The 21,536-nt window shown below is 44.1% G+C and overlaps 1 protein-coding gene across 2 annotated transcripts in view; it reads left to right on the top strand.

Annotated features, from left to right (window-relative positions):
• Positions 1–21,536, top strand: part of LOC147677880 (B-cadherin-like) — a 195,939-nt gene that overhangs the window by 49,861 nt on the left and 124,542 nt on the right. For both annotated transcript variants that reach the window (XM_086945775.1, XM_086945776.1), the window contains exons 3-8: positions 5,681–5,889; positions 8,408–8,557; positions 11,131–11,286; positions 13,259–13,403; positions 16,282–16,457; positions 16,618–16,746. In XM_086945775.1, the coding sequence (XP_086801901.1) occupies positions 5,681–5,889; positions 8,408–8,557; positions 11,131–11,286; positions 13,259–13,403; positions 16,282–16,457; positions 16,618–16,746 (965 nt within the window). The remainder of the gene's footprint in view (positions 1–5,680; positions 5,890–8,407; positions 8,558–11,130; positions 11,287–13,258; positions 13,404–16,281; positions 16,458–16,617; positions 16,747–21,536) is intronic.

Here is a 21,536-nt window from a genome sequence, read left to right as displayed (position 1 = left end):
TGTCTTTCTGTTGATTACTGCCTGTGGATGATCTGGCTGTAACTAGGTGAAACCTTGGCTCTGGGAAATTTGAAAAAAATGACTTATGAAGTAATACGTTCATAAAACGTACTGGATTATATTGTATAGTTAGACTTTTCTTTCCACACAATTTATTCAGCCATGACTCGTCATTTGGTCCTCTCCTGTCTGCCTTTTAATGGCAAATCTAGAGTGCAGATTCTCACAGCGGCTGTGTGCGAGCTAATAAACTACGGGTGTCCATATTCTGACCATAGAGGGGGGAAATATATAAAATTAGAAATCTGGGCCCCCAAAATGATTGTCATGCAAAAACTACCCAAATGTAAGTGTAATCCAATGTTGAATTAAAAGTTGTATAATATTTTTATGAAGCAAAGACCTGGAAGCCTGGTAAGATCCGCGTGGCCTGGAGTTATAGTGGCTTCAGTTAATATTCAGTCAAAGCTCTGTTGTGCTCATGGAGCCGCATGCTTGCCTCTGTAGTTTTCCAGTTCATTTTGGGAGTTTTTGCTCTGCTGGATCCTGCCCCTTGTCATGGCTGCTGGTACTTGGAATGTGCATCCTCGTAAATCTTCAAGGTTAACCTTGTTAAGGGGAGCGAGGCCTATCAAACTTGGCTGCTAATGACGATACATTCCAGAGCTCCTGCCCAAGGTGAGCCATGCTCTGGGAAAAGAGCTTTAATTGGCGCTGTTGATGGGCATGGATTCAAGAAGCCTGCAGCCGGCAGGGATGCTGGGGCGTGTGTTTAGTGTTAGCTGGACTTGGGGCGCTGCCAGACATGGGTGTTGGGATATGTTCAGCGTCTTCCTGGTGGACGCGTGGGCCAGTCTGACGTCTTCTGAATCGCCCCAGATCAAAGTGATGTAAAGCCCTCAAGGCTGCTGTGATTTCCTCTGTGGGTTTTGCAGAAATGATGCTTCACTGCTTTTCTTTATTGTTGATTTCAATGATAGTCTCACATGAGAGAAACTATCCCAGTGAATGGGTAAACGCGACCCCGTTAGATACTAATCTTCAGAGGCAGTCTGGCCTGTGAGGGCAATCCTTGGCCCACGCCTCTTCCTCGTTGGCCAGTGGGGGCGAGTCTTGGCTGCAGAGTCTCTGGATTTCAGCTCAGGATCTGAATCAGCCTGATCCAGCCCACTCAGTAAGAGTCATCCTTCCCGCTTACTGTGGCCAGCTGTTTTGGGTGATAAGGTCATGGACACTTCTGATGGTCCTCCTGGTCTTTTCTAGAGTATACACGCATCACATTGAACCCGTGATGAAACGGTTTTAATGTGCTTTCCTGTGAAATAGATACTCCCTCAAAGTGATGGTTCTCCTTATGAATCGGCAGTAGTCGTATTTCCAGCACTCTAATTACAAAGCCATGTGGCAAGCGTAAGCATTCTCTGCCTCTCCCTTCATCCAACACTAGGAATAAACCCATTCTCATATCTTGCATTTTGCATTGATTGAAGCTGGTTTATACTGCAAACCTGGGTGCTGGCGATAAAGGGAGTTTCAGGCAATGTCTCACAGGCCTCTAGGTAGCTCTTAGGGTGGAGAAGTGTGGCTCAATGGTTAGAGCGGCAGACCCTGACCAGGACCAGGACCAGGGTTCAATTCCCCGCCTCGGCGGGTCTTGGGCTCAAAATTCCACGGACCTGATAATTCTCTCTTCGATGCCTATTCCAATCATGGAGTCCCACTCTGCAACTCTGGGCAATAGCTTGCTTAATCTCCACAACGGCCCCCACAACGCTAAGGATGCCTGGCCTCCACCTTGGGGGTGCCCAGGAGTAGATGCCTCACAGGGAAAGCCAGGATGGGTTCCACAGCAGTATTCGTACAAGTGCCTTGAGACCCTTGCGGGTGAGTAGTGTGCTATACAAGTATCAATTTACAATTTACATTTAGGCAACCAGACACTCCAGTTGTCCAGTGAAGCTCCTGACTCAGATACTGCTGCCAGCTTGGTGAATGCCAAGGACTTCTCTACAGGCTGGCCACTAAGCGGGTCACTAGCAGTCCAGGTGTAGGGTAGACACTCCGATACAGGCAACATTTGAATGTGTCAGAATAGAGAGAATGCAAGCTGCAGTGCCTAATTTGTAAAAGCATAAGCACTTGGGCCCAAGTTTTCTCAGAAGGCCGCCGCTGTGCAGGTCTGTCTGGGTTGCCTAATACCAAAGCAGTATAGTCTTCACTTCAACCACATGCATCCTACTTCCTCAAATGCTCTCCCTTATTCTAAGTCTTGAAGGTATTTATTCATCCCGGCTTTCTTTGTCACTGTATCAGTCTCTCTTCCACCTTTTCTGCTTCTTTTATTCTGCGTCAAAGTCTGATGACTAAACCATGTTTGGGTCCCCCAAATAGTGCCGTGGGCCCAGCACTCTAAGTGCCTTGAATAAAAGTAGGTGAACCGTAATGGTTGCGCAATGAGGGCGAGCTTTAATGAGCGTGTGGGCGGGGTCGAAGGCGTGGCTATAAGTAGCAGGACATGCACTATCGCACATTAGGCAACTTCTATTTAATGCTCTTCAGAGGTCTGTCTTTAAACGGAGCCACAGAAATGAATCCTTGTTGGTGCAGTGTAGAAAAGTGACTTGTGTATGTTTAGTGCTTCAAGGTCCCAAACTGAAAAAGCACGGTGGATATGCAAGTTATTATTTTGAACTTTCATTACACACGGTATAATAGAGACTGCTTTAAAATGTGCATAAAGGTTTTGGCTAAAAAGTAATACCCAGATTGTACGTAGTACACGTTAAATTTTTTTTTTTTTAAAAGCCTTTTATAAGCACTCTTGGACTACTTCAGCTGGCATTGCGGGGGACTTTGAAGTGTCGCCAAAGCTGCTAGACAAGTGTGTCTGCTGAGACGCACATCCAGTCCCATAGATTGTGAACAAGAGGATGGCGAGTGGCCTTTGGGTTGTACATTTTTTCTCAAGGCTTGTTGCTCAATCACAGAAGGGCCCAAAAAGCTTGACCAGTCCAACATCCACGCCTGCACACAAATGGGGTGTCTAGTTGAGGTGGGAACAGCCAAGAACACATTGGACAGGTCACACAATATAGCAGATCCCCAGGGGTGACACTGGCCCAGCCTTTCTGTCCCTCTAGAGCTTTGTCTCCCTCTAGAGACCATCCTGGGTTCTAGCCAAGCAGCGACAACCAGTCTCCCATCTCGTGCCACTTCCCTTGCGGGTCACTTGAAGCAGCAGCGGATGTATTGCAGGTTCTGAGCACATTGGGTAGTTTGTTTCCTCCTTGAATCAAAGCATCAAGCAATTTCTTCATGCTTGGAGTATGGTTCCAACCCCATTCAAGAGCAGCCTCCAGTTTTGCCCAGATTTAAACCTTCTCGCTGGTGCTGTCACTTATTCAAGGCTGAAATGAACATCTGCGCAGAGGGCTAGCGTGTATGGTGTAACCCACCAGTGTTGCTAGTTGGATCAGCTGAACCGTTCCATTTTGGACTGATTGAAATATGAGGGACCCACCTACTTCCAGCACCCCTTGCTGTAGGTGAAGTGAGACTTGTGGACCAGGAACATCAACTAAACTCCAGTGACGCTGCTCTCTGGGTACAAGCAGAAATGCTGTAAAGTGGCATTGGTCTTTTCGTTGGATAGAAGGAAGCGTCGCCTGGTTTCGGTGTGATTTTAGGACTGCTATCCCCAGATGTGTCATTTCTCCTGGTCTACATCCTTCTCCCTCCCACAGAAAATGGATTCGCTTCAGATCGATCAGAATAATTTTTCAACTGTTCGTTTCCAAAAATAGCCTGGCTGTCTATAGCGAGCCCAGGTTTAAGGCGTGTGTGGGCCATGGACAGTGTCTGCTCCTCTGGCCTCCCCTTGTCTAGCCCAGGCCACTTCCCATGAACCTACCACCTCATGTACGTGCAGCACGTAGACGTGACCTGTTAATCTTTTAATAGCCCTTCCACATTCCCTTCTCTTCTGCTTTCACTCCTTCCCTGATAGCCAGGGCTTGGGGCGAGCAGATTCCAAGCCCGGCGGAGGACCTGGAAGTGCTCTGTGGACATGGTTGGGGGGGGGGGAAAAACAACTCATTACATAAAAGACTTTTAGTAAAAAAAAATGAACTCCATGTATACTCTGGTAACAGGCCCCTCTTTCAGACGTGCAGTGTACTAGGACGTAAAACCGTCATCAACGGAAAGCTCAACCTATACAGGTCATGGATCTTTACCAACATGTAAGCAAACCACGGATTGTATTGAATACATTGAATAGTTCCACCGCTTTTTATAAAGTAAGTGCATGGTGAACCACAGTTCTGTATGCTGCTACTTGATGATAAACCTAGAAAACCGATAGCAAAATGTGTGCGTCAGTCACATCTCACTGACCTGCTGGTCCTGTCCCTATAATGTGTAGGTATGTGGGTGGGGGCTTTCTGCCTGTAGTTTTTTATGTAAACTACAGAATTTGTGTGCTGAAGGTAGGCCTGAGTTGAGAGCAAGAGTACTCCAAGATTAGGATTTATTTTTTTAGGCCTACCTTGAATGCAGGCTTTTCCCAAACCAGGTGCTCTAGTAGAGTGGGTCCTTTTTTTGTGGGAGTGAACAAAGCTGCACTGAGCACCAGTGGACCCACTGGTATGTGTGGTGATGTTTGGGCCCCTCTGAGTCGGTCCTTTACTAATGTGTGCTCTGCTCTCCTGTCCTATCCTGCGGTGGAGTCTCGCATCATTATTGTGGCATTTAGACCACTGCTTGGCCTGGCTGTACAGTGGCTGGGGTAGCAAAACTGCTCGCAGCTCTGTGGGCGAGTAGCTGTTTGTTAGGACTCCTTGCAGAACTGAGCTGCACGGAGAGCTGCAGATAGTCTTTGTGGCATCAGAAGCATCACATGTTTCAAGGGTCCTAATGCAAGCTGGAAAATAGACCCAGATTGTTTGGGTTGTGAAGTATAGTAATCTGTTTCATTTATGCCCGCGGCCTGCTGTGGCATCTTGTTGGGTGTAAACATTTTCTCCTTACTGGAAGATTGTCTGTCTCGAGATTAAAATCTTTTTTTCCTGGTTCCAAAGCGGGTACCTTGGTTTAAACCAACTTTGCCTCTTAGCAATCACAAGGACTTTTTTTGTAAGTTCATGGCTTTGACAAAAATGGTTTTGCCTAAGCAGGGAGTGCCATGCCTCCTTTGTGCCCATCTGAGGCCATGTTGAGGGTTGAGTTTCCAGCTGTTTTTTACCAGCACATCTGAATTGACAGATGTTCAAAAGGCACATTCGTGCAGTTTAAAATGCAGGTCAGGTTGTTTGTTGACTTCGTTTTAGGTAGGAGAAAGTAGAGCGTGTTTCTCTTAAAGGATGTGTCACTGAGAAGGTAAGTCAGGTTCCTCCACTTCCCTAGTCCCGGTGGCACTCACGCCCATGCAACCTCTCTGGTCTTGTATTAGAGGGCGAAGGGTCGCTCCCTCTCCCTCTCCCTCTGAATGAATGCCAAAGAACAGAGATTTGAAAACCTTTCAACTTGTGTACCTTGTAGACCCTTCCAGAAGTCTTTTGAAAAGATCAATCTTTTGACCTACATAATTTCCTTTGCAAGTGTGCTAGTTCGCCCAAAATGCTTCGTTTGCATGGTTTTTTAATCTCTTGCATTAAACCGATCCTTGTTTCTCTTGTTACAGTGAGCTTCATAGACTGCCCTGAACGGAACCTTGGTCTATTCAGTGCTGGAGACTCTCGCTTCCACGTGCGGAAGGATGGAACAATCACGGTAAAGCGCCGCGTGCGATTACATGGACACGAGTTGCGATTTACTGTACATGGCTGGGATGTGAAAAGAATGAATTACTCTACGTCAGTCATCGTAAAGCACAGGCATGAACACAGACGGGTAAGATCATAAGCAGTGCAAATCCGGGGTTTACCCCCCTTTCCTCCTCTCATCCTGGTGTCTGTAGTATGCCTTCAGCCACCTTCACCTCCACGCTTATTCGTTCTTTATAAAGCACGTGCATTTTTTGATATTCTGCTACAATAAGTGTTTTCTGTGAAACACCCTGTCACACTTTGGAGCTAGGTGTAGGTGATGAGGGTCCAGTGAAATATGGGACCCCTAGAGTCAAGGTTATACTTTGTTTTTTAAAGTAAGGATATTTGATTCTGCTAATTTAAGCCGATCTGTGCAAGGTTATAAGCTAAACAGCAATGCTAAAAATAACCCTGCCCTGAATAGAAGTTGTGGTGTAATGCGAAGGAAAGGCATTGATTGAGTGGTCAATAGAATGACAAGAATTATGGAAACTTCTGAATCAGCTATCAAAATTGTGGAAGGCCCAAATGGTGCCGTCTGCCATTGATACAACTCCCAATCTTCGCATGTAGCTCATTTGGCATTGCTCTGGTTTCTTTGATGGAGCGGTTGAATGAGACCCGGAATGATGAAGCAGGCTTAACAAATATAAAGTGCGGGGAAGAGGGGAACCAAGATTGGAACAAGGGTATCCAGAATCTGCAGCTAGTCCAGAAGTCCACACCATCTTAAGTAGTAATGTTGGGTAGGAGGAGGAATGAAACAGAGTTGGGAGCAGGTTTTTGAATGAGTTGAGTGGATAAACAGTACTTTAATAAGGGATTTGGGGGCTCATGCCCTTAGTTCTGTAGACAATTGGGATACTTTACATATACAAGATGGCTGCTGTAAACCCACCACCAACATAACTCTGCTTTTTTTTTTGTAGCTACTGCATTGAGTAATTTTGGGTACATGAATAACGCAGATTAGGACGACCCATAATTGTTAGAAATCAGATGTGTTTGGTGTGCAGGCTGGTTAAGTGGAAAATAAAACCTAACCTTCATAAAGGGATCGTAAAAGGATTAATTTGGCTTTTTTTTTTTTTTTAAGAGGAGGGCACTTGGATTTTTTGTTTAATAAATCTTTTTAAGTCATTGACATTTACATACAGTACGAAGGATTTGGCATGTATGCTGACTGAGGACAATCATCAAAACATTACTGTTCAATGGAAGCTATGGGGTAGAGGCAACATCAAAGTCCATTCCACTAGGCGGGCTACAAATATTACCCCGATTAGGCATTCCAAGGGTCCCAAATTTTTTACCCTTTTCGGGAGCAGCCGCGGGCTACATAGACTGTCTTCTCTCTGAACATGCACCAGTCAAGGTCTTTTTTTTTTTTTCCAGTATGTAATCGTTGGTGCATTTGCGGCCCCCTAGAGCTGTGCTATATTCCTTTTGGATATTGTGAGTCCCAGGGTGGCCCATTGAATTTGGTGCCTATTTAAATGTGCCTAGGTGTTTGCAACCCCTTCTGCAACCCCCCCTCCAGTTATTCCCATATGTAGCAGCTGGGGCCCGTCACATAGACTCTGTGAAGGACTTTTAGCTGTATCAGACGCAGGTGTGCTGGGATAGACTATCCTCAGAGGATACCGCCTCCTGCCACTCTTAGTCGTCCATTTCAATACCGTCACAGGACACTTGGATTTAACCATCCCGATGTTCTGCTATTCTGATCTACTGATCAGTTCTGTGACCACGTACCTTCCAACCCCCACCTGCAGCCCTACTTTAGAGAAATCTGCTTGCCTGTAGAATAGCTTTTAACCAAAGCTCTACAGAGTCGCTGCCTGCAGGTAACTTTCTTGTTTGCTAAGTAGTTCCTATGTTGGAGAATTGTTTTACTGACAATGGACTCTGAAAGTGAGTTTGCTTCCTAAAACAATCTAGCTGTTCAACCGGCAAGGTGCAAATATTTTGGTTGCAGAGTATTCTGTACGCAAGGCCTTCTCCATCTGCAACCTGCTTCCTGCAACCCACTGATCAGAAGTTGGCTTTCTTAACTTAAATTACTAAAGTCCCATATCTTCCAGCAAACTTTTGACCTGCTTATATTCTGATCCGATTTGCTTTTTGTCTCGGCTAATTACACTTCCTGCTTTTTTAACCTCCTCCTTGAAGCACTAAGTGACCATACTTCCCCAAGGGATGTACAATATTCAATTAGTAACAAGGTTAAGCAACCACTGCATAATGGCAATCACTGAAGACCGCATGTTTAATTTTTTTCAACCTATGAAGCCCATGCAAATCTAACTTTGTGATACTTTGTCATGGCATTGAACAATCCACAATGCTCTGTTGCATTGTTGGGCTTGTAAGTTGTCTGAAGATCCCTTTTCATCCAAGGTACATTTGTTAGGAAACCTCTACTAATGTATAGAACACGAAAGATGTCCTTTTCTGCCAGAGGGCTTAAAATGTTTCGTATGGGGAGGCTGGAGGCGCTTGCTGATTTGAAAATGGTCTCCTGATCTACTGCTGGTGATTGGACTAGATCGTCTGTATGGTGCACTTGCGGAACACATAACCAGTGCTTTTTCTTTCAGGCGCATTCTGATCAAGACAAGCGGGCATTACCCGTGATCACGTTCCCTGTGGCACAATCCGGACTAAGCCGAAAGAAGCGAGACTGGGTCATCCCTCTTATCAGGGTCACTGAAAACGCGAAGGGAACATATCCAAAAAGACTTGTACGGGTAAGCAAACCATTTTAATAGAGGCACAGTAGAGCAGTGCACCCCGTAACTAGCACTTTCATGGGGATAGTAGATTACAGCTTTTCCAGGGAAGTTGTCCAACTGTTTGTGCCCTGCAGATACCCATTCTATGCATCGGAATCAAGTGTAAAGTTATTTAACACCCTAATATTCAGAAACCTGTATTATCAATCGAAAGCTAAGGGGCAAAAACATTGGATTGACTCCAAGCCATCAAGGACCTACTGCAGCTTGTGTTGGCAAAATGTTATTGCATTGAGTGAGAATTGTTTTATTAGTTTATTCACCAGTTTGTCAAAGCTTTAATGAGCATGAATCAAAAATGAAGTGTTGTGATCATTTGCAAGCTATACCTCATCCTGTAGGGGGGAATCAACCCTGGTCTCCCAGAGCTGGATGATAGGCGGGCTCAGATGAACAGCTTCCCTCTTTTGAGGATTTCTGCTCTGTGGCGGGTGGGATCTCGTCTGGCTCTCCGCTAGACCCATTGCCACAAATATTGGAAACTGTTCCATGAGGAGCTCTACCCCCTCTTCATGCTATCTGCTGTCAGTCGTTTAGCACATCTCAAGTTCCGGACTGTTGGAAGTTGGCCGTGGTATCGCCACTTCTGAAAGGACACACTGGACCCTACTTGCCCAGCGAATTATAGAACTATCTCTACTCCCTTTCCCAATTAAGATTCTGGAGAAACTGGCGACAAAACATCTATCCAGTTTTTTTGAAGACTAACACCTGCCTGGATATGGCCCAGTTTGGCTTTAGGCCAACTCATGGCACTGTGTCTGCATTGGTGACAGCCTTGGATGACCTTCGTTCACGTGTCGATCGTGGTCTAGCAGCCTTTTTAGTGCTGCACGACATGTCAGCCGCGCTCGACACGGTCAGCCACGCCACTCTGATCAGGAGACTAAGGAGATTGGGGTCTCTGGCCTGGCCCTTGACTGGCTGGTCTCATACCTTGATAATAGACACCAGGTGGTTGCCTTGCCACCCTACCGCTCGGACACCAGGAGGGTGGGGCAGGGCGTGCCTCAAGGGTCGGCCATTAGCCCCATTCTATTTAATCTCTACCTTCCGTCCCCTGATCAGCTTAATAAAGTCCTATGGCATTGCGGTCATCAATTATGTGGATGACACGCAACTTATCTTCTCGTTTGAGGGTAAGGATGCTGTGTCACAGGAGACCTTCCACCGCTGTATGTCAGCCACTGCAGTATGGTTGTGTCAACTCACTGCAATTCAACAGCTCAAAGACTGTGGTACTGCACTGCTCCTCCGATCGCCTCCCTCTGCCACCAGACTTTTGGCCTTCTTACTTCCAGATCACGGGGGCAGTGGCAGTGTCCACCCGGAATTTGGGGGTGCTGTTCGAAACAAATCTCCAGCTCGACGCGTTTGTCAAAACAATGGCAACGTGCATGCTGCTGCTGCGAACCTTGCAGAAGATCCTCCTCTCCTCCGGAACATGTCCGCCCAGAGGTAGTGCGTAGTTTCAAGTATTACTTTTAAATCTTGCCATCGCAGCTTTAGCTGTTTGCTTGAAGGATGGCCTATTGTGCACAATCCCATTACTTAGCAATGTCTTCATGGCGCACTTTTCTTGTTTCTGGTTGGCCTTCCTGTCCATTTAATTTGCCCGCTTCATATTTGATGTCTTTCCTCCGTCTTGTGTTCATTGATCTCCTAAAATATACCCTTTTGACAGGATGGCTAGTACCTTCCACAGCTCGCATCAGGAAACAGATTTTTTGTTGTTGTTGTTGTTCTTTGAGCTCTCCTTGGGAGTGCCTTTTCTTGCTCCCTCCATTGGGAGCGGTTTCCAGACTCCCATCGCAACTATGCATGCCCTCCACCATTGTTCTCCCTTCCCTCCCTGCTTACTGTGGTTGTCCGCGGCACAGTGGTGTTGACTACTGCACCTATGGTCCTTCTTGCTCACCACACAGGGTCCCTGGTGCCTCATTTGATTCGGACCTCTGTCCCTTTTCTTTTTTTTAATTTGTATTTTTTTATCTAAGGTAGATACAGGCCCACACAACTTACTACTGGGTCACGCCTTTCTCTCTAATGCACTTTCGCACACCTCTTATGTTTTTTAAATGTAGTACTCCAATATGGGTATGCCCCGTCTTGGAGTATTCAATTAAAATTTAATTTCAAAGATTAAGCCACCCCCCTCTTTTTATACCTTTTTGGGCCGATGTTTATCATTGTCAAAGCGTACAGGTTGGCTGCCAGATTTCAAAGGCGAGACCTGATCGATCACTGGAGATGCACCAAATTAGACGAGTGGAGTATGCTGGAGTTATTGTATACTTGCTGCCTGCACAAATGCACATTGAGTCTTTCTGAATGTTTAATTTCAGGTGCAAAATGGTTTTATGCTTTTATTCGTCAAACTGCAATGTATGGAGTTTATTGAACACTTCTCTTCAGGAGCTGGTTCTACATTTATGTTCTGTCTTTTGCCACAGCACATTTTTTACATGTCATCTTGCAAAATGGTTTGCCGGAAGTTAAGTGGTTTCTATACTATGTGTAATCTTTAGATCAAATCCAGCCTGGAAAAAGGAACAAAGGTCCTCTACAGCATCACTGGGGAAGGAGCAGACCAGCCACCTGAAGGATTATTCACTTGTGAGAAGAGCACCGGTCAGTTGTTCGTAACCCAACCTCTGGACCGCGAAAAGAAGGATCAATATGAGGTGAGACTCAATCACTTGCTCTGTGCACAGGGAGAAGACCCTTAAAATATTTCTGCTGCATGTTGCCTCCTTGCCCCAATGTGCTGTTATGGGTGTGCTTTCAAATGGTTTAGCCATGGGCCATTTCTCCCACTGAAGCTGGATTTGGATGTATTGGATGCCCCAATGAACTGTAATGGACAGGGTTTGGAATATAGTGAATAAATCCTTTGCAAATCCAGCTTGGCTAACTAGATGTATATTGGGTTTTTTGCACCATGTGTTTTGATCCACCATGTTGTGTGATTAAATAAGTCCATAGGAGAGCAGCACTAGTTCTTCCACGGTGTGCTAGCAGAATATCCTGCTGAGATGCGTGCGTCTGCATTAATCTATGGAAGAGGCTAATGCTGTGGAACCACATATTAGGGCTAGTAACTAGCTTAAGTATATAAGCTAACTTTTTTTGTTTGGATTTTGTAGAGCAGCAGGAGAACTAGAGATAGTATATAATTAAGGCTCCCGGTTTTCCGTTTTTACCGATTTTTACAGATAAATACAGACAGAAAACAATGTGTTCTGTCTGTATTTATTTTTAAAAGTGGATAAATACGGAGAAATGGGCTTCTTTGTGACTGTGCTGTTTTTCTCGAATTATCGGTCAACAGCTGAGCAGGTGGCCAGCAAGGGAAATTTAAAAAAACAGGATGCAATTTCATTAAATAATCCCATGTGTCAACATTCATTTGTGGTATAATGCTAATATTTACCAGTGGATGTTGTGGTATATAATAAATGGCAGCTTCAGTAGCTAAAACAGATAGACATCAAAGTATGAGTGCGTGTCTATCGGTTAAATATGGAAATGTACAGTTTTACAACTTCATTTATCCGCAAAACACAAAATAAATATGGATAAATACAGACTAAAATGCTAAAAAAAATAAATACCATAAAACCGGGAGCCCTATATATAATCTAACTCCGAAGAAGTTAGTAGCTTGTTTACCCCTTTGGGATACTCTAGTAATAAAGCAATGTTTTTCAGCGTTTTAACACAAGTGAACTCTAGATCTTTGTCTGCGTCCTAAATGCACTTGCTCAAAGGCTCTTTTTAGGTCTGGATGTCTTGCTTATTATTTCCAACAAAATCATAATAAAAAAAGTACCAATAGATGGATCGAGGAGCTTTCTGTCTGCCATCTTAATTTATGGATTTGTTCCCAACTCCGCCTGCTGCTTGGGCAGTTGGTTAGCCTAATTTAGCCATTGGCTCTCTTCACTGCATAGGGCCATTTTCCCACCTAGAACGTAATCCAACTAAGTACCAGGGCTGGTCGACCAACCTTTCACTTTAGCTTTAAAAAAAAGTATTTTTGGAAAAGTGCCTTTTTTAGGTTTGTTTCTTAGGCTTTTTTTTAAGGGGGGGGGGGGTTCTTGCTATCATACACAGCAGCTTTTGACTGCAGTTTTTTTTTCTTAACTTTTGTAATGTTGTATGTTTGCATAAAAAAACTGATTTGCCAAGGCTACATCTATTTATTCGCTTTATCTTGTTTTAAAATGAAGCAGTCTGTAGGTGTTTGAAAAGCCTCCTGGGCCAGTGTGCTGCATGTTTATTTGCTTGAGGAAACAGTTGTTGTGTTAATGGCAAGGTATATTGCAAATGTGATATTTTTAACCCTAGACGTCTGTCTTGATGCCATAAATGATGCCAAACCTGGGTTCTTTCATCATAACTCCAAACTCGTTTGCGGTCCATCCTTTCTTTATAAAACTTGCTCACAAGTGTCCTTTCTGCATATATCTCAGGCTATTTCTTCCATTCGGTTCATGTTTATTTCTTTGAGCACTCTAGCTGCCTTAAATATTTTACTGCAAGTGACCAGGCTTAGGACTGGGTTAGAAAGGCATTTATTACTTCACAGTACAAGTCCTTCTCTGTTAGGTGGTGTTTACATACATTAGTTTGCTCTTGGTGTGTTCTCTGCAGCTTTTCTCTCATGCTGTCTTTGAGAATGGGATGCCTGCCGAGGAACCTATGGAAATCATTATCAAGGTGACGGATCAGAATGACAACCACCCAGTGTTCACGGAATCTGTCTTCAAGGGTTCTGTAGCGGAGATGGCGACGCCAGGTAATGTGTTTATAGAGCACAGTTTAATCTTTTCTATCATACACATCTGGCAACAGCCAGTCCATTTTCCCTACTAACTGGCAGGTGTGCTAGATGGTAGTCTGTGATCTGAAATACAGAAAATGTTTTCACAATACCCACAATCTTTTTTTAAACTAAATGTTTTGTTTGCTTACAGTTTACAAGCTCATATAAAAATAGCTTGTAGTCTATGTAGCTGATATGCTTAAAGTGTATAAAAACACTAATAGAGCGAGGAGTTGTTTCAAGCCTTCCTTAATAAATAAAATTGTAGCCACATGTAATAAATAGGATTATTAGTTTGGGATTAAAGACTACACACTTAAAGGAACTATCATAACCCTTGTTAAAGTGAACCCTCAAATTCACGAAATTAACCTGAGCTTAACCCTCTAACTCGGAGCAGACCATCTTGAATTAGGACAGTAGGTAAAGTATTTCTTGCAGTACCAACATAATAGTAAATCTAATAAAAATCCCAAACCGTATTAGTAAAATGGAATCCATTTTATTAAGTAAAATGACAAAAAAAAATTCAGTAAGGGAAACCAGAGATGAATTCTTACCCCTTTAAGTAGGAGTATCACAAGAAGCGCAAACAGAAGTCAGAGGTTGTTAGGCTGGGACATTGGCGCAATTTGCTGCAACTGTGATGAAGCACAGATCAGATAGTCCAACATGGAGCATTCCGGTCAAACATTTTACCTTCTGACTTTTGTCTGTTAATTCCCAATCCACCACAAGCGTCCCTCATGATGGGCACTTCTGGACTCTATTGTAGGCATCTACCTAAGTCTTTTCCAGGTCAGTTAAAACTGGTCAGCTACATGAAGAAACTTGTTGTATTCTGGTAGTTTGAACAGAAGGTCCGCTCTATGACCCTTGGAGTCTGCGTCTTTGCTCTGGATATTGGAGGGAGCAGGTCCAGTCCTTCAAGAATCCTCTCAGGTCACAGACCGTTGGTTCAGTCACTGGTTTTCCACAGGGGCAGGAGTGTTCTGAAGTAGGTGCTTGGAGAGGCTGTGTTTATGCCTGGCATGAGCTAGTGTGTGGGAATGACTCATGGGCACATCCTAACCAATGGGTTTAAGGTTCCTGGGGAGACCACCCCCATCTAAAAAATGCATAAGTGTCGAGTTTTGGCCACATCAAATGTAGGCTCGAAGGGATTTTTGTGGGCAGTGTACTAAGGTAATCCTAGCATACTCCCACATCAAATTCTTAAATCCAGTTTGAAGCAGCCACTGTACTCCAATAAACCAGAGATAGAAGTCTAGTGCAACAAAAGTAGGGCTGTAAAGCAAATAGTGGATGCACGAGAATTGTCTCAGTATCCTGCTCAATCTTTTAAAGTGCGCCCCCAGTGTTATAATTAAAACTCGTACACCAAAGATTTGTCTCTCAAATGCTCCTCAATGTTTTTTATGTTAACCCAGCAGACCAGTCAAACAAAATGTGACCCTGTAAAAAAAAAAATGCTCACAGCCCGTATACTGCTTAGTCTGTTAGGTTCAGAAGAGTACTCTGCCCACTCGAGTCACCCTATTGTTTGCTGTTGGGAGGCATTTCAGACATATCTATTCAAATTCTAATCCCTGACCGGGTGACCTTTAAGAACAAATGCAAATTAGTCTGCAGAAATTTCAGGTTGGTAAAAGGTTACTTTCTAACAGTTAACTTTTCTTAATTATAAAAAATCTCACTAACCTTAAATTAGTTATTTAACGTTAACGTATTTTTTTAGATGGTCCCATTGCTGATATACAAAGATTTTGAATGTAATCTGTATCTTAGTTTTCCTCAGAAGGCAACTCTGCCTGCCACACAGAAAAAAAAGCTTTTTGGGACTAGTCAATTTAAGGACACGTTAACTTGGCATTTCTACATGTCCTACCTTTCCATGCCATGCAGTATGGGCTACAAAACCTACATCGGGTGGCTTGTTAATGTTTAAATGGTAAACTTTTACCTGTCAAAAGGTTTCTAATTGCAGTTTTTAAACTGCTGCAGCTATGCTACACTGGTAGGGCTGAAGCCATGTTTGCCCTGCCACTGTAGCGGGTGGCATAATGGGTATTGCAGTCCTGGTGAAATTCAACTTTCAGGCCCTTGGTATGTCTTGTATCATATACTAGGGACTAATAGGTAAGTTACTTAAGCTAATTAGGTGTATACCAATTTCTCAATGTTGAAAGGAGGAGTACAGTCACTTTACAACTTTATCTGTGCACTTAAGCTCAGAGTTCCTAAAGCCAGTAAAAAATATAGGGTCCAGCAATAGTTAAAAGGTTTGTCAAGACCAGACACATAAAAGCAGATTTCCTACCCCAAATGTCTGTAGTGTGGAATATTCCAGGGTATTCCTCGTTAATCTCCTATAACACTCTGGTATACTGTGCTTGGATTGTAGGATGAATGGCCTTCTGGTGATACTTGTAAGATTTTCATGCAACTAAAAAGCCACCCTGAACTGAGCGTTCACTTCAGTCACTCCTCTAGGATATTTGAACTCTTTGCCCCAAATGTTTGATGTATTAATGAGTGGTTTAAATCTCTTCCACTCTTTTGCTTTTTTTAGAACGCTGGTTTTCAGATTTTGTTAAGGTATTTTTTTGTCATTTGTATTGGCTCCATGCTATTCTGGTTATTTGCCGGACTTCCACCTGAGGTTAACTGCTGCAATAATACTGTGATTATTAATAGCAGTGTTGGCACAAGTCCCTTAATAGACTCTAGCCTTCAACAGATTCCTTTTGCCTTGTCTATTGTGGAAGTTGAAGTAAAGTAGAGCCATTTTAATCTTGTCATGCTGTAAATGATGTATTTGATTCTTTGCATTCACCTCTCTTATCCATAGGTACCTCTGTAATGGTGATATCCGCCACCGATCTGGATGACTCCATAGAGACATACAATGGAATACTAGGTTATTCCATCCTCAACCAGGAACCCAAGGAGCCGACTGACCATATGTTCACCGTCAACAAAGAAACTGGTGTCATCAGTGTGATTGCGAGTGGCCTAGACAGAGAGGTCAGTAAAGACCTTTATTGAGCGGGTCTCCTTGGTGCAGTGTTTTTGCTTCCAGTAAAGAGGTTCTTGCCGCCATAGGGACAGTCTTCTTTGTTCTCTTCTTGTTGGTATGAGTAGTCCATGTTTACCCAAGTTTCGTGCTCACCCCTTGTCTTTACAGAGAGTCAGGATGTATACACTGACTGTGCAGGCTGCTGACATGGAAGGAGACGGCTTGACAACTACTGCAACTGCAGAAATTGAAATAAAGGACACCAATGACCATGCGCCCATCTTTGACCCAAAAACGGTAACTCTATTACTTTTTTCGTGTGTAAGCAAAAGCTTAACCTTTCCAGTACTGCCTAGCTATACTAATCAGGAACACTATGGGAGCTTTAGATTGCTATTGCTTATGTAATAAACTTCCACTCCTGCTTTGACTTTGGTCTCATTGAGCTAGGAAAATCCTGCTTGGTAAGTTTCGATTAGCTTGTACAGGAAACCACGGGGTGGGCACGCATTGCAGGCTTGAAGCAGTGCCTGGTATCCAACATGGCTAGATTCTTAACATCCACTTGCTTCCTGATCTCCAGTCGGATTGTCTGTTTAAAATTGCAGTTTATGTTTTTTTTTTTGTAAAATACAGTTTATGTTTTTAATGCATTTTTTTCATTAGACAAATGACTATGGTTTCCCAAAATGCCGTGGGGGGTGGTGAGTTTGGGGGGAGGAGGGGGGGGGGGGGAGAAGAGTGTCCAATAATGGGTCGACACTCTTGGTCAGGCATTGGTATTAAAGTTCTCCAGTATTAGGGTATCTTTTTATAGATTCACATGCTTGAATATTCCCAGTCGTCTGAGTGGGAGTCCCACAGTGAATAAAATAGCAATAACATACTAATATGTATATGTAAAACATAACACATGAAATACACATTAGAAAAAAGGCAGTAAATGCCTAGACATAATTCCACATAGGAATACATGAATAGAGAAAAAAAAACTTGTAGCCTATTCCTGTCATTATGTTGGTGCAAACTGTAGCCAATCGGGTGCCAGCAGCCCTCCAGAACCTTCTCAGAGTTCAGTACCTCAGATTTTCTACCGCACGTCGTGTGTAAGGGAGTCTCCCTGAGCTCTGCTCAGTTTTCTCTATTTCTTCAGGTTTTCCTGTGTCTTCAACATGTCTAAAAGTAAGAAGTCTCTCTTCAGACCTCGCTCTTCTTGTGGAAAGCTGCGTCTTTATTCAGAAGATCCACACAGTAAGTGTATGTTCGAGGCATATGGGCTGCAGATGGTACATTATGAATAGATCGCCATCTGGTGTTGGGCTCGGATGATTGCACTTTGTTTTTCTCTTGGAGAGTCTTTTGTATCTTGGTGACTCCTCCCTTGGTTGGTAGTGCGCATGGGCATCGGCTCCATCCTTAAATTGTTTTTTTCCGCCATCGGGTTCGGATGAGGATCGAGACGCTCCAGATCAACTTCAGGAAAAAGTGATTTATCGGCGCGTATTCCCTTTCCAATTCGACGGTTTTGTTATCGAACGCGTTTTCATTTCCATTCCGGAGCGTTGCGAATTCAACATTGAAGAAAAAACTTTGATCTACGTCGACTAACAGGAGGCCTTTCTCGACGCAGTCAAGCCCGGAGTCCATGGAAAGGACTCCATTCAAAAAATGTCCAACGTGTGGTGCTAAGTTCCCACACAAGGACCTACACGAGGTGTGCAACCTCTGTCTATCGCCTGAACACGAATCCAGGGACTGCGAAGCCTGCGCAACATTCTCCTCCAAGCTAACTATTAGAAATCGTCGGGCTAGAAGACACGAGGTTTCCAGAATGCAGTCGGAGGCGATGCCGGAGCTGTTCGGAGACTAGCAACTTGAGGAAGAAGAGGATCATGAGGATCAGTCGGGGTCGGAAGGGGACCAGTCGGATGTCGAAGAACTCGACGTGCAACAAACCGTGAGTGACGACGTCCCCTTACCGAAAAACCGACCCCGTGTGGTAACGACCCCGCCTTCGAGCCCGGTCAAACCGCAGAAAATAAGTTTCCGACGCCCCGCCCTCGGGCCCGGCAACGAAACCGAAACTGAAACCGAAACACTCTGCCTCCCATGTCGGATCCGAGAAAGTCGACATCGACTTCGACACCGAAGCTTCATACAAGGGAAAGCTCGGCATCGAAACATTCCATGTCGAAACAGAAACATGATTCGTCGTCCAGGACTCACTCGATACCCAGGAAGTCGGAATCTAGTAGACACTCGGTGCCGAAAACACCGAACATTGACGATCGAAAACATAAGCACCTTTCGGAACCGAGGCCTTCGGTACCGATGCAGGAGCAACAGACAGATCCCAAACAAAAGATTTTGTTTATCGATCTGCAAACTGGCAAAGTAGTGACGAAGAAGAGAAAGAATGAACAGACAGAAGATAAATCTCTTCCTTCAAAAAAGAGAACACTGGGGACAAATACAACTCCTCCTGCTTCTCCTCGACCTAAAGTCACACCCTCTTCTCCTATTCCTCACACTATGCCAAATATTCCTACACCTTCCACACCAAGACCATCTACACCTCAGTCTGATGTAGACAGTGATCCAGGGGAGGGAGAACCTCAAGGGGATGATGAAACCATCCCAGATGAGGATGACCCATGGGAAAATTATGACGTAGGGTCAGATGAGGACAACGACCCAGAGTTATATCCCTCAAAGCCTTCACCACCTGATGATAACACAGGGTTTGTACAGCTCATTAATAGGGCAGCAAAATATCATAAAGTAGATATACATACAGAACCTCAAATAGAGGATTTCCTGTTAGAGACGCTGCATAATGCACAAAGAACATCAGGTACTCTTCCTATGTTGAAGGGTCTTCTCAGTCACACAGAAGAAATATTCAAAGACCCAGTGAGGGCTAGGGTGTTAAACCCAAGAATTGATAAATATAAGGCGGCTCCAAAGGATCCAATATTTATCAAAGGGCATGTACCTCTGGACTCGCTTGTAGTTTCAAACGCTCGTGAAAGAGCAAACTCATTATCTACAGGAGAGGCTCCTCCACCAGATAAGAAGTCAAAATTAATAGATGCATCAGGCAAGAGAGTAGCATCACAAGCGGCAAATAGCTGGCGTATAGCCAATACACAGGCACTACTTGCACGTTATGACAGGGCACATTATGATGAATTAGAAAAACTCATCACACATCTCCCCAAAGAACATCAGAAAAAGGCAGATCAGTTAATACAGGAAGGAAAAATAATAACTAATACTTCCATTAAGTGCGCCCTAGACGCAGCAGACACTGCAGCAAGATCCATCAACACCAGTGTCATGTTAAGGAGACATGCATGGCTTAGAATCTCAGGATTCAAACGGGAAGTACAAACGTCCTTATTGAACCAACCATTTGATCAAAAGACACTTTTTGGTTCAAGCACAGATGAGACCTTAGAAAAAATGAGAAAAGACCAGAAACGGCGAAGTCAATGGGAGCATTGCAACAGCCAACACAGAGGTTCCTTTCGTAGATCCACCTATAGAGGGGGCTCAAAAAATACAGGAACAAATCAGCAATCCACCTCTTTCACACCTACATCACCCAAAGGCAATTCAAGAGGTAATTACAGGGGTAACAACAACAAAGGTAGAGGCCGCGGAAATAATACCGCAACGCCTCAACCCCAAAACAGTGACTTCATAGAACTCCCCCCAGACCACATAACACCGGTCGGGGGATATCTATCACAGTTCCTACCTGTCTGGGAAAACATCACATCAGACAAGTGGGTGAGACAGATTATCCAACATGGTTATTGCCTGGAACTCACAGCTACCCCACCAAACATCCACCCCAAACAGCGTCCAATGAGTCAAGATCATCTGACATTGTTAAAAGAAGTACTAGCACTTCTGCAAAAGCATGCAATAGAGAAGGTCCCAAAAAATCAACAAGGGACAGGAGTATACTCTCTATACTTCCTAATCCCCAAAAAAGACGGGTCCCTAAGACCAATCTTGGACCTCAGACCTCTCAATGCTTACATAAATTCGGAACATTTCCACATGGTCACGCTCCAACAAGTACTCCCTTTACTGAAGAAAGGGGACTTTCTTTCTACACTGGATCTAAAAGACGCTTACTTTCATATCCCAATTCACAAAGCCCACAGAAAATACCTAAGGTTTGTAGTGGAAGGACAACACTATCAGTTCAAAGTCCTTCCGTTCGGGGTCACAACGGCACCAAGAGTGTTCACAAAATGCCTAGCTGTGGTGGCAGCACACCTAAGAAGACAACAAATACATGTCTTCCCCTACTTGGACGATTGGCTAATAAAGGCCAAGTCACGAGAAGAATGTCTTCACAACACACAGAAGACAATTCAATTGCTGCACCACCTAGGGTTTACGGTGAACTACAAAAAATCACACCTGCAACCAAACAAGATTCAGCAATACCTGGGGGCTACTATAGACACAGAAAAGGCAATAGCATACCCCAATCCGATCAGGATACAAACAATGGTCACGTTGATACAAAGATTTCAACCACAACACTCACTACCAGCACGAGTGTTTATGCAACTGTTAGGCATGATGTCCTCCTGCATACTGCTAATACCACATGCCAGGCTACAAATGCGTCCACTACAGGAGTGTCTAGCGACACAGTGGAATCGGGCTCAAGGTCAGATTACAGATCTGGTGTTGGTAAACGACCGGACGTATCGCTCTCTGAAGTGGTGGAACACAGAAAACATTTCAAAGGGACGGTCGTTCCTAGAACCAATTCCACAAGTGATAATAACAGCGGACGCATCGCTCTCCGGATGGGGAGCGCATATGGACAAATACACAGTACAGGGGAAGTGGAGTGTGCAGCAAAAGAAACTGCACATCAACTACCTGGAACTATTAGCAGTATTTCTAGCACTAAGGGCTTTCCAAATGCAAATAACAAGCAAGGCAGTCCTGATCAGAACAGACAACATGACTGCAATGTATTATATTCAAAAACCGGGGGGGACCCACTCTCTCCAACTATCCAAAGTAGCACAGGACATTTGGAGATGGGCCAT

Source organism: Lissotriton vulgaris, chromosome 12, assembly GCF_964263255.1.
Source record: "Lissotriton vulgaris chromosome 12, aLisVul1.2, whole genome shotgun sequence".
In the NCBI taxonomy this organism is placed as follows: Eukaryota; Metazoa; Chordata; class Amphibia; order Caudata; family Salamandridae; genus Lissotriton; species Lissotriton vulgaris.
Note: the sequence above shows the minus strand (reverse complement) of the source record. Positions and strands in the feature narration are given on the sequence as shown.